This window comes from Hyperoodon ampullatus (genome assembly GCF_949752795.1).
Source record: "Hyperoodon ampullatus genome assembly, chromosome: 1".
NCBI lineage: Eukaryota > Metazoa > Chordata > Mammalia > Artiodactyla > Ziphiidae > Hyperoodon > Hyperoodon ampullatus.
This window is the reverse complement of record NC_136914.1, coordinates 4,786,914-4,799,215: the sequence shown is the minus strand read 5'-3', so window position 1 is coordinate 4,799,215 and position 12,302 is coordinate 4,786,914. Positions and strand designations below refer to the sequence as shown.

At 40.3% G+C, this 12,302-nt stretch overlaps 1 protein-coding gene across 4 annotated transcripts in view; it reads right to left on the bottom strand.

Annotated features, from left to right (window-relative positions):
- Positions 1–12,302, bottom strand: part of LRBA (LPS responsive beige-like anchor protein) — a gene marked incomplete at both ends in the record, with an annotated part of 768,451 nt that overhangs the window by 41,130 nt on the left and 715,019 nt on the right. For 3 of the 4 annotated variants that reach the window (XM_079699415.1, XM_079699414.1, XM_079699416.1), the window contains 2 exons: positions 2,551–2,728; positions 7,502–7,591. In XM_079699415.1, the coding sequence (XP_079555541.1) occupies positions 2,551–2,728; positions 7,502–7,591 (268 nt within the window). Of the gene's footprint in view, positions 1–2,550; positions 2,744–7,501; positions 7,592–12,302 lie in introns of all 4 variants that reach the window. The other variant, XM_079699417.1, reaches the window with a different exon arrangement.

Below are 12,302 nucleotides of genomic sequence, written 5' to 3'. Positions count from 1 at the left end.
CTCTGCAAGGTCCTCTGAGTGAGATGGAAGGATAAAGATGACTGTTCCCCTAAATCAGGACTCAGACACTGCACTGACAGGAGCTAGCTGTCTAATGAACAAGCTACAGAAAACATAGCATCTCAGAAAAGAACCAGAATCTAAACTAAAAAAAAAACTGCAACATGAATTTGATATTCATTGAAAAAAAAGCTGTTAGGAAGTTTTGACATTTGTTTTAAATCAAGGCATACTGACAGGTAAAGGCAGCACAACATAGGATGAAAGATCAGATTTATGTAAATAAAAATACCTGAAATGAGGCACAGATTTAACAAAATGGATGCTTAATATTTTTAGGTTTAGGTGTACTGAGAATTGGAGTCACATTGTAGAAAGGGAATCACCTGTGTATTTCCGTATGTTATCATTCTTTGTAATTTACCTGGTGAAGAGTTGCTGTGTTGTACTATAAAGCCAGAGGATGGGGACAAAAACCACCAGTGACACAAGGTACAGACCCAAAGAAAGCCCACTAGGGAGAATTCTAGGCAAGAAGTGGCAAAATGTATGCAGTCTCCCAAGCTCTTACCTTACAGAAAAGTGAGCTTGGGCTCAGAGCAGGTGGATGTACCATATGTGGTACTCCAGCAGAGGGACGCGGCCCCTGAATCACTTTACAGATCAATAGAAAAGTAGGGAGTAGGGAAGAGAACAGCTGACAATCAAGTACTGATACTAAAGGGAGCCCAGGGAAATGGGCTTGCTCCAAAGGGGTGTGTCAGGAGCTCAGTCATCAGTGCTGAGGGAGGGAGCCTAACGACTAAGTATCAGCTGGAGACCTAGCAGCCCTCTGGTTGAGCCAGCTCAGTTCCTGCTGAGCTAGCTCATTGCTAGGCTAAGACTAAAGATAGGGGTGGAGAGTGCTCAGGGCTTTCTAGCAGTTGAAAAGTTTTGTCCCTCCTCACATGTACTGTCACTCTGTTTAGACTGAAGAGGTTCTCAGAGCCACCAGAGCTAGCCACCCAGGATAAGCATGGTTTGCAGGGGCCCTTAGGCCACACACACTGGTGCTTTTGCCAAGCTCTAAGGGTAACTGCACACAGCAGAGGTAAATCCTCTGGTGTGCATGGCAGAACACACCGTCAGCATGTTCTTCTTCTAACGAGTGGTATTTAGAGAAAGAAACAAACAAAAAAAGAAATCACAGTAGTTAATCAAATTATAATCTTTGGTCCCAAAATATAAGTGTGGCATTTGCATACACATTTACCTCTGTAAGGTATGTTCGTTTGAAGAAAAGGGACTAAAAGGGCCTAATAATAGAGATACTATACCTGCCTTGATTTTTACCTTCTCTACTGTTATGAAATCTATTCTCTAATCAAATATCGCCATTCATTTCATTTCTAATGGCCAGGAAAATGGCTGTATTTAAGAAATTCTGAGACCAACCACAGATTCGTCATGATGCATACCTTAGTACATTATTGAACATAGTTAGTGCACCTACTTTTTGTTTGAACGTCAATTCAATCCTGTTCCATTCTAAAATCTCTTGCATTTAATTTGGCATGAGGCCCTTGTTCAAGAATTTATATTTGTGCAACCATTTCAGGTATTATAATGGGTAGTGCTTTATGCACATTTTACAGATTTAATAACAAGTTAACAGGCTATTAAAATCTATCTTTTAAAATTTCCTACCTAAAACAATGGCTTGGGAAGAAAAGCCTATAATCTCCAGGACTTTAAAAGATTTTCCTTCTGTAAAAAAAGAATTTCTAACTAGTGGCCAAAAGGAACAGTGCTAAATCCAGATCCCAACATTCCTGTTCTAATGAGAGACAATAAATCACAGAGGGGTGATCATAAAATTTGAGTCAGAAGACTTGGGTTCAAACCTGGCTCTGCCACTGACTTGCCATATGTGATACTGAACAAGGCAAGCTCCCTGGGGCTCAGTATCTTTACTGGTAAAATGTGGGCCCAGACTGGACGAACTCTCATGTCTCTTCAGATTTGACTGTTTGTGATTCTGACGGTTATTTCAGTATCTTGCCATTAGTTACCCTAATTATTCAGCACTTAATGAAAGAACAGAATGTACTTATGGGTTTGTAATATTTTAGCTGGGTAACTTAAGTGTTCTTTTTTCTGTCATCCACAACAAATACTTCCATGCCATGTATAAAAAGGTACATAGTGGACAATCAGAAGTGTTTATGGAGCAAATGAATAAGTGGAAAAAAGAGGAACATCTGATAAATAAATACATACTATTTATGGACACAATATAGAATATCATTATATGAGAAATAATATTTATCTCCAAGGAATAAAGACAAACCACCAGATGCCAAAGAAGAGTTTATGTTTTAACTTTTGCATTATATGCCTCAGAGGGAACTTCTTTAAACCTTTCAAAGTATGTTTAATTTTGATTCAGACTAATGCTTGAAAACTAAAAAGCTTAAATGTTGAGATATCATATATTTAGGTAGAATTAAAATATCTTTATACAGTGTTCAGCAGTTATACTATGCCTTATAAGGATATTTCTTTACTTACCCGGAAGGTTGTGCCACTTGTTCACGGCAAATAGCCTGTTAGCAGTGACTGTGATCACAGCGGGAGTTGCCAACCCAGGCTGGGTGTTGGCCGCCACGTGAGTGACAGGGGAGTTGGAGGGGAACTTTAGAACCATGATAACATCCTGCTGAGCTTGGTCTGTGAACATCAATGGGCTCTGCAGGAGGAGATACTGTTGAGTGGGCAAGACAAGATCCAAATATACAAGAAGGAAAAGACAAGGAAAGACAAGAAAGAAAGGGTGCAGGAAAAGAACAGGGAAGACCATGTTAACACAAGTTGTAAGTGAGAGCACAGTGAAGCAGAAAGGCTTATAGAAACAGCAATTAGTATTTGTTTGGTTTTCACGTATGTCATTAGTTGAATTTCTAGGTGATTGAAGTAAAACTACATTAACAGAAACACTTTAAAAATCCACAAATTTTATTAACTCCCTTCCCCACCCAGCTCCCGTGAAGAACTAAAAGAATGATTTGATTTCAATTCTAAATAGGCAAAGTATTGGGGACTGTGTTAAACCATTCCAATTGCTATTATGTGTCAAGTATTGATACAAAAGAGAAAAAAAAAGGAATGAGAATGGGCAATGGGCACAAAAGCGAGCCACGGTAATTTCCAAAGTTCATCAGAAGCTGTGTTGAGTTAGCATGAAGATTTTGACAACTAAATAATGAGGTAATTAATTAACAAATATATTTAAACATCATAGCTGTACAGCATGCATGTATTATCATAGTAGAGAAATAATTCATGAACGTAATACACAAACTTAATTATAAAGGTGTTTCAAAGCAATGCATAATTAAATGTACTTGTAAAAACAATATATTTATATAGCGTACCAAGTCATAAACACTGCCCTATTATAATGCAAATGCCACTGCTTTCTGCTGTAGCTAAGGATAAAGAGAAATAGCTAGATGCCCCCCTCCCTCTTGGTAAAGAAACTAAAGCTCAAGGCTTTTGATTTCTCCTTTGAAAAGCAAAAAGTAACTGAAAATGTTAAACAAAACATTGTCTGTTCTAATAACTAGCAACAAAATAAATCTGGAAGACTACTAAGATTTAGAACATTCCTATAAACCATATGTCATAATCCGAGACATACATAACACCACTCTGATTTATTGGCTTTATTTATACTTTGTGGTAGTATGCTATCATACAGTAATTGCACTATGCATTTTCAGCAAATCTCCTCTACCATGTCTATTTTCTAATAGCTGATTAGTATCATTCAGAATTGAAACACTTTGATGAAGTGCTTCTGGCTGCTTTCCTCTTGCCATATTTCAAAACACCAGGTATATGTAAATGTGTAGGCACATATATTTAACACGTATTTATTCAGAACTGCTAATAAAAAATTAAATACATTTGCATTTTTATTATCAGTGCTTTTTAAAAAAAGTTATTAAGACTACTTAGAAAAACATATTGCACTAAGAATTCCTATTTGCACTCTTTGCATAAAGGTGTAAATAAAGGCAACTAATAAGCTACCCAGACACCCTTCTAAGCAAGTGGCTAAAAGCCAATCAATATTATGAGTTAATCCTCCCTGGATGCTCATTCAATTAAAGGTGTCAGTAATGCCTCATCTGATGTGGCCTCAATTAAATCCAACTATCTGATGGTGTGAAAACACAGGGGGATACAGCAACAGCAGCAAAACCAGACAAATAGGCAGCCTTCGTGTGCCTGCTAATTACTACACCTGGTGTATATTATGGCGCATGCACTTAACGCAGCACGAGGTGGCTTTAATTTCTGCTACATTCGTGTGTGTGTGTGTGTGTGTGTGTGTGTGTGTGTGTGCTGCAGTGATGGTTGATGGGGGAACTCATCTGAATGGTAGTAAAAAACAATAACATTTGGGTCTTTGATTTTTAAAACCTCTGATATCAATAAGTAACCTCTGCTATACAAAGAACCTCTTACACAGTTTTAAGGAATTCTGTGAAATTGGGTAAAAATGAGAAACAATCAGCCAACCACAAAATATCCTGTAAGCTAGCTTTGATGAAGTTCTGGGAAAAGGAAACAAATGTCATTTCGGAACACCAAGCCTTACTTTTCAACTGCGTAGGTTTTTAAAAAAAATAATATTTACTAAAGTCAATTTATAAACTCTGAGAAAGTCAGACTAAAACATACATCATGAAGTCCCACTGAAAGGAAGTTGATACATATTTCTGAGCTTAACAGCTCATGTTGTAAATACAATTAGGCTCAAATTGAATAATTCCAATGTTTATGCCCTTAAAAAAACACAGGAAAATCTCTAACATATAGGAAGAATGTCTTGTTTACATAGTGCCTCTAGTGGCCATCTCTTAGCCACATGGCAAGGACAAGCAAGCCCTTTTCCATAGAAAGCCGCAGACACCATATCCAGAACCGTCCCCTGCATCCTTCCAACAAGCTGTCTCTCCGGCTGTTCCTGTACATTTCATCCTGACTAGAGCTCCCAGTGCAGGCAAGTAGCAGGAAACTCTTGGGAGCACCCTCACATCCTTGGCTCGTGAGTATGGAATAAGGAACACTAGAAATAAGAAAAAGCCCAGCCCAGCGTACTGGGCTAGTCTAGAGTCACAGTAACAGCTATGGATGAGCGGGACAGCTGGTCAAATCGGGGGGAAGAGAAAAAACTCTCATCCAATCCTGGGTGCCCCTGCGAGCCCAGTATGAGGTAGAAGTAGGAAGCTGCTAGCCGGATTTCATTCGGTTTCCCCAGATGAAGTATGCACTCGTTGACAACTCTGGTTTCTTTCTAACACACCTTTCTTTCCCACCCATGTATGTATAAGAGGAAAAGCACAATTTGCACAGGTCTGAAAAGGAGTTCAGGTATTCGATTCAGAGGATGAGGATAATGGGAGAGATGGCCTCCCATCCTCAAATAAGCACGTGCCTTCTTCCCAGCCTTGCCACCCTCGGGACAGTAAAGCTGATGTGCCTCAGTGAACCCGTCATCCTTTTGCCATGGAGAGAGGCTTGGCAGTAGGAACTCCGTCTTGGTCCCAGGGACCGAGGCTGTGCCGTGACCCAGGAAGAACGTCAATGGAGCAGTGGAGGTGCCTCCATGAGCCAGCACCGCAGCAGCCTGCATCTCACTGACAAGCTATTTACTAAAACTCATTCCAAACCCCACACGTAAATCGTTCTTCCTATGTTTATGGCATTACCTTCCACTGTTCCTGCCAAGTGTTCGTTTCTCGTGTAGTCTTTTCACTAAAGCTACCCTTTACGTTCTTTTAAATATGATTTCATCCACTTAAAAACACTGAGGGGAAACGGTTATGCAAACAGTTTTTTAAATGCTTGTAGTTTATAATAATGGTCAATTCATATAGAGAAAGAGGGGGGAAAAAAGACTTGGAAGAAGAAAGAAGATGACCAAGAGGCCAAAAGGGGAAAAGACACAAAGAAGAAGGAAATATGGAAAGAGAAAGGAAGAAAGAGAAAGAGGGTCAGAGGCAGAGAGGACCACATCTGTATCCCTGGCTCTCTTGGCACCTAACAAAAAATTCTATGGTTCTAAGCCACAACATGGAATCAGAATCCATTTAAAATTAGTCAGGGACTTCCCTGGTGGCGCAGTGGTTAAGAATCTGCCTGTTAATGCAGGCGACATGGGTTCGAGCCCTGGTCCGGGAAGATCCCACATGCCGCGGAGCAAGTAAGCCCACGAGCCACAACTACTGAGCCTGCGTGCTTAGAGCTGACGCTCTGCAACAAGAGAAGCCACCACAATGAGAAGCCCACGCGCCGCAATGAAGAGTAGCCCCCGCTGGCCACAACTAGAGAAAGCCCGCGTGTAGCAACACAGACCTGACGCAGCCAAAAATAAATAAATTTTAAAAATATATATTCATTACATTTATGGAAACAGACATTATATCCCCTACTCTTAATTTAAAACAGTAATGTGCAACCTGTTTTATTGAGGGACAATTCAAGAAAAAATATAATACCTATCGCCTGTAGTTTTAAAATATGATTTTTGTCATGCCATTCAGTATTTGTTCCCAAGCTGAATTTTCTTTATCATTGAAGTATTTCCCCCTGAAATTTCAGGAACCGTAAAAGAGGAACAGCCACATAGTTTACAGTTCTACTCTATTTCCCTACTCCTGATTCTGGGCTGGCCTCTGACTGACTTGCTTTTGACCAATAGAATGCGGCATAAACAGCGTTATGCACGTTCCAAAGCAAGCTTCAAGCAGTCATGCCCAAGTGTTCTCCTGGAACACGGCTCCCACCATGGGAGTGGCCTGGGCGAACGTCCTTGATGAAGAAAGACCACGTGGAAAGAGCCTGACGCCTCAGTACCTGCCCCCGCAGTCTGTGAGGGAGCCAAGGTGAAAGGCAAGAAATGCACATCTGTCCCTCAGAATCCCAGGAAATGTAAATCACTGTCTTATGCACTAAGCTTTGACGTACAGTGTATCATCATCGTCATCATCATTTTTTCTTCCAAAGTCCCTGACTCTCAGTAACATTTCCTACATATTAGGATTACTTCCCAAACTGAAATTCCCAAACTGAAAAACATATTGGGATGTAAAGAATAAACACAATAGGAAAACTAATCTAGACACTCATAGGATCAAACCAGAAAAGTTATCCATCCCATGTCTGGAGATTCTGTCCTAGAGTTGAGGGTACGAGACAATTATGGACCTTTTAACTCTGCAACACAGAGCACAACCTGATGAAATACTAGAGCATTGGAGCAACGTCTGCTTCCCGAAGACTGCGGGAGAACAGGCAGTATTGGCTGGCTGTTAGCAAGTTCACAAACAGTGCATAAGAAGAACAGGCCCAGATGTGGTGGAGAATCTCAAGCACAAGGAAAAACAGTTATGAATGTCAAGCAGGGTCTCAAATAGAGGCAAGAAATGAGGAGAGTGCAGGCAGCACTTACCGCTTGCATGGCAGAACCTCTGGGAGGATGGGGCTCTATGAGGAGCTGAGAAGGCGTCTGCCCAAAACTTCGGATTTGAGCTTCGACAGCCTGAAAAAGGCACGGGCAAGTTTGAGGGTTAAGAGGTGCTAATTACAGGCAAAACCACCACAACTGTCACCTGAAAATGTCATTCCACACTTCTGGCTTGTTTCATGTTGGAAATCAACCTTGCGTTTTCACAGTGGGGCTAAGCACCTGGTAGGGCATTGAAGGTGAGGTCATTCTTCACTACCGTGGAAGCTGTTCCTACAAAACCCTGCAAAACTTTCTCATCTTGCTCAGTGATAGGAAACAGAAACCAGCTATTACAATCAGAAATTGTCCTTTTTTGGCTTCATCTCTGTTTTCTTGCATTTTTTCCCTTGCTCGCATCACCCCTGATGACTACAGCTAATCTTTTACAGGTATAGAGAAAACCTACTGCTGCTTTGATTCTAGGCCCCATCTCACCCTGGGAAGTAGAAAAAAGAAACCCAGCACCTGTGAAAATTGCTTGATGCTATTACTTTTGAAGAGCATCATTGTTGACAGTCTCTTTGAAGCTCAGTGGCTAAACAACAAAGTAAAAGCCATATGTTGTATCCAAGCATGAGAGGGTTAACCCGGGGACTGACCAAACACAAGAAACATGTGTGTGCGCCCTTTTCGAAAGATGCGTGCCTGTGCCCTTTGTCGCGCGTTTCCGACCATGGCTCTTCCTGTCCACCCAGCAGAGATGCTCACTTCCCAACCTCATCAAGGAAAACTGTTAAATGCCAGATGCGGTCACTGTCTGTAATGATTTTATTTGTTTACTTGTTTATGCCTGTCTCCTCCCACTAAAATACAAGATCCATGAGAGCGAGGACCTTACCTATCTTCTTCACTCTTAGATCCCTAAATTGGGTGAATGAATAAATGCTACAGTATGTGTGAGGGGATGGAAGGAAGCAAAGATACATAAAGGTGACCTCAACACCCCACACAGTCAGTATTCTCAACTTCTGGGCTAAAAGGATGAAGAAAACCGCTTTGTAAGGGAATATATGTTCATCATGCTATTTTGTAATCCTTAAGAAAACGAGTATTCAATTATTATATGCTCTACAGGACTGTAGGCAATTAATAAGTCATAAACAGGGAAATATAATCATTATCCAGTATTAATTTCCTTTTTTTATTTGATAAGGATACCATTAGTAGTCCTTTACAATGACCTTTGAAGAAACAATGATAGCAACTCATCCATTTATGCATTCAATCATAATCATCAACTATGTATACAGCAGTATTAGGTGTCAATGTTTCTGCCCTTGAAGAAAGTATTCCTAATACAGAAAGCAGGGCATGTACTTGGATGGCTGAATAACAGTTTGATGCAGTCAGTCCCATAAATTCAAGGAATGCACTATGACTTGCTTAGGCAGAAAAGACTGGAAGGCACCTCTGTGAAAGCTGAGTGTTATGGTGGAAGCAGCACAGGCTTTGAAGCCACACAGACCACGTGCAAATCCTGACTGCACACCACTTATAAGCTATGTGACCTAGGGCAAGTCATTCAACCTAAGTTTCAATTTTCTTCCTGTAAAATGTGGATAATAGTACCAACCTCATAGTGTTATATTAATGAATAAATGATATACATGTAAAAAACACAGCAAAGTGCTTATTAGTACAGATTAGACCCTCAAAATGCAGTCAACAGATACTCATTGAGGGGCTTCCCTGGTGGCACAGTGGTTAAGAATCCGCCTGCCAATGCTGGGGACAGGGGTTCGAGCCCTGGTCCGGGAAGATCCCACATGCCACGGAGCAACTAAGCCCATGCGCCACAACTACTGAAGCCCACCTGCCACAACTACTGAAGCCCGCACACCTGGAGCCTGTGCTCCACAAGAAGAGTAGCCCTGGCTCCACGCAACTAGAGAAAGCCCACGTGCAGCAACGAAGACCCAAAGCAGCCAGATAAATAAATAAATAAATTTATATAAAAAAATACTCATTGAGGGCTGCTAACAACATCAATAACAAATATTTATTTAGTACTTATTATTGCCAGGAACTTTTCTAAGTGATTTTACTATCTTATATCATTTAATCTTTAAATTGTATGATATGAGTACTTTACTGTATCCATTTTATAGATAAGGAAAATAATGCACAAAGAACTTAAGTATCCTGTCCAAGGTCACATGGTAATTAAATGGCAGACTCAAAATCTGCACCCCAGCAGCTTGATTCTAGAGCTCATATGCTCAACCGTTAAGCTACTCTGTCTCTTTATCAGGGCCTAGGGATAAGACTGAGCACACAAAAAACATGAGCTTACAATCTAATGGCTGAATTAATAAAGTACCTCTAATATCACCATCATCATCATCATTACAGTGAACAAAGTATGCGCACACACAATTAGAGCAGCACGGCTAGGCAAGGGTTGGTTTTATATAGTAGGAGATAAGGCTGGTCTCAGACTTCAGAAACCAGAAAAGGAGCCAACAGGAAGTAAGGAGTAGACACTAGGATCCTTTCAGATCAGCACCTAAAACATCTTTTGATGGGGTAAAAAGAATTTATGATCAACATCAAGGACAGTCTTGAGGAAAAAAATATCACAAAAGGGCAACGTGAAGCCTAAGGTAGTCACAGAGAAGGACGTGGGATGATATATGGATTTATGACTTGCTTTATGAATGTGAACCTTAAGTCTCTTTGAAAAACGGTTAGCAAGGCCAGTGCCCTTTCCTTTGACTGCTGCTGCCTTCAGTAGCCCCCGCCCAATAGCCCACATGCATTTCCCCCCATTGAAAAGAAGGGGAACAGACTGCTCCCACACTGGGCCTGTGGAGTCAGATGGTTCAGAGAGCTCATCTTGACTTCACCATTTATCTGCTGCATGACTTTGAACGAGTAGCTTCATCTGTTTCCCCATTGATAAAATAAAGATGATAACAATAATGCCTAGCTCATAGAGTTGTTTGGAAAATTAAATAATACATATAAAGTGCTTAGCATAATACCAAGCACATAAAAGGCACGAAATAAAATGTTGTATTATTGTTGGGTTTGGGACTCAGCACGATCCCCATTGAACACAGCTAAAATAGAGGAGGAAGAAATGCTTCAGGAGTTTACAATGAGCGTGATGAGGATGAATACATTATTGAAAAAAACTGAAATCTGGCTCAGGATTTCAAAGTATACTGCAGGGCTAAGTGCCCAGAGACAGGGAGATCTCCTTGGAGGTTCAGAGAGCAGTCTAAAACATAAGGAACTGTATACCTCAGTCCTTATGGAAGCTGTGCTATTTGCAAGAAAGGGATAAATACACAAACCATGATCTAAGGCAAAATCAACAGGTCTTAGAGACTGATGACTTTGAGCAATGAAGAAAAGAGAAAAGACAACACGAATTCTTTTCTTTTGAACTTGCATATTTTAGAGTAGTAAAGCAATAAATAGAAATACAAGTTTCTGTGAGGGAGAACTAGTGAGAGCTGTCGAGCCAGGTTGAGATGTCCAGTGCTCAAAAGAAAGCCCCGGGACTCGCTCTGGGATGAAACATCAGAGGTATTGATTTGGGTGTCATTCATGCAAGAGAAATTCAAGTCAATGGTTTTTGATCTTGCCCTCTCGTTGTGTTTATGTGTGTATCCTGCAGAATTGAGCTCAAACTCTCCTTTATATAATATTGCCCTGATCAAATGTCTTCAATTAACTGCCAGTACTTAAAAGACAAAGGCCTACTCCTTGATATGAGGCCCTGAGAAGAATGCTATATAATTTCTATGGTATCCTTGACAAAAAATAAGTAACTTCGTTCGAATCACATGAAAATATCAGAAAGACAAATTAAGGGACATTCAACCAAATATCTGACCACTTTTCACAAATATCAAGACCATTAAAGAGAAGCAGACTGAGTCACTGTTACATATAGAAGAAAACCAAGAAAGTATCAACTAAATACAATGTGGAATTCTGCATAAGATCATTAGACAGAAAAAGAATAGTTAAAGAATGTGATGACATTTCACAAGGTCTGTAGTTTAGTTAATTACATTGAACCAATGTTATTTTTATGGTCTTGATCATTTTACTAAGGTTATGTAAGGTGCTGATCTTAGGGGAGCCTGGGAAGAAATGTATACCGGAAATTTTTCTACTATGTTTTCAACTTGTCTGTGTCTAAAATTATTCAAAATAAAAAATTTAAAAAGAAAAAAAAAAGATAAAGACCTACCGCTAGGCAATATAAGTCTTCCTACCTCTCTTTTATTCCCTCATCCTATGCCCTGTACTGTCAAGCTGATTTTCTTCCACAAATGTAACCCGCCATTTCTGCCTTATGTTTTCTCTCATGCCGCTGACTCTCCTAGATTAGTCCCCCTCGTCTTCAGTTTTCTAAGTCGTACCCCTCTCTAGAAAACCCTGCTTGAGTTCTACCTTGTTGGTGTAACACATCCCAAATCTTAGAGTCTATTCATGCTGCTGATTACATACTTGACTCAGGCTTCCCTGTAATGTTATTTAGCTTTTATGAGATTTCTGGTCTGTCTCAGCAACTATACTATAGGGTAAGAAAATCAGACTTTAGTAGTGTGCAGCAGGAAGAACAGTACCTTGTACGTAGTATTCACACAACAAAAAAGTTTACTGATTACCTTTTATACAGCAAGGCCGCCCAGACCCTTGTGCCTCATCTAGGGTTATACTGGGACAAAAAACAAGCACAGTACTTTTTTTTTTTTTTTTGCGGTACGCGGGCCTCTCACTGTTG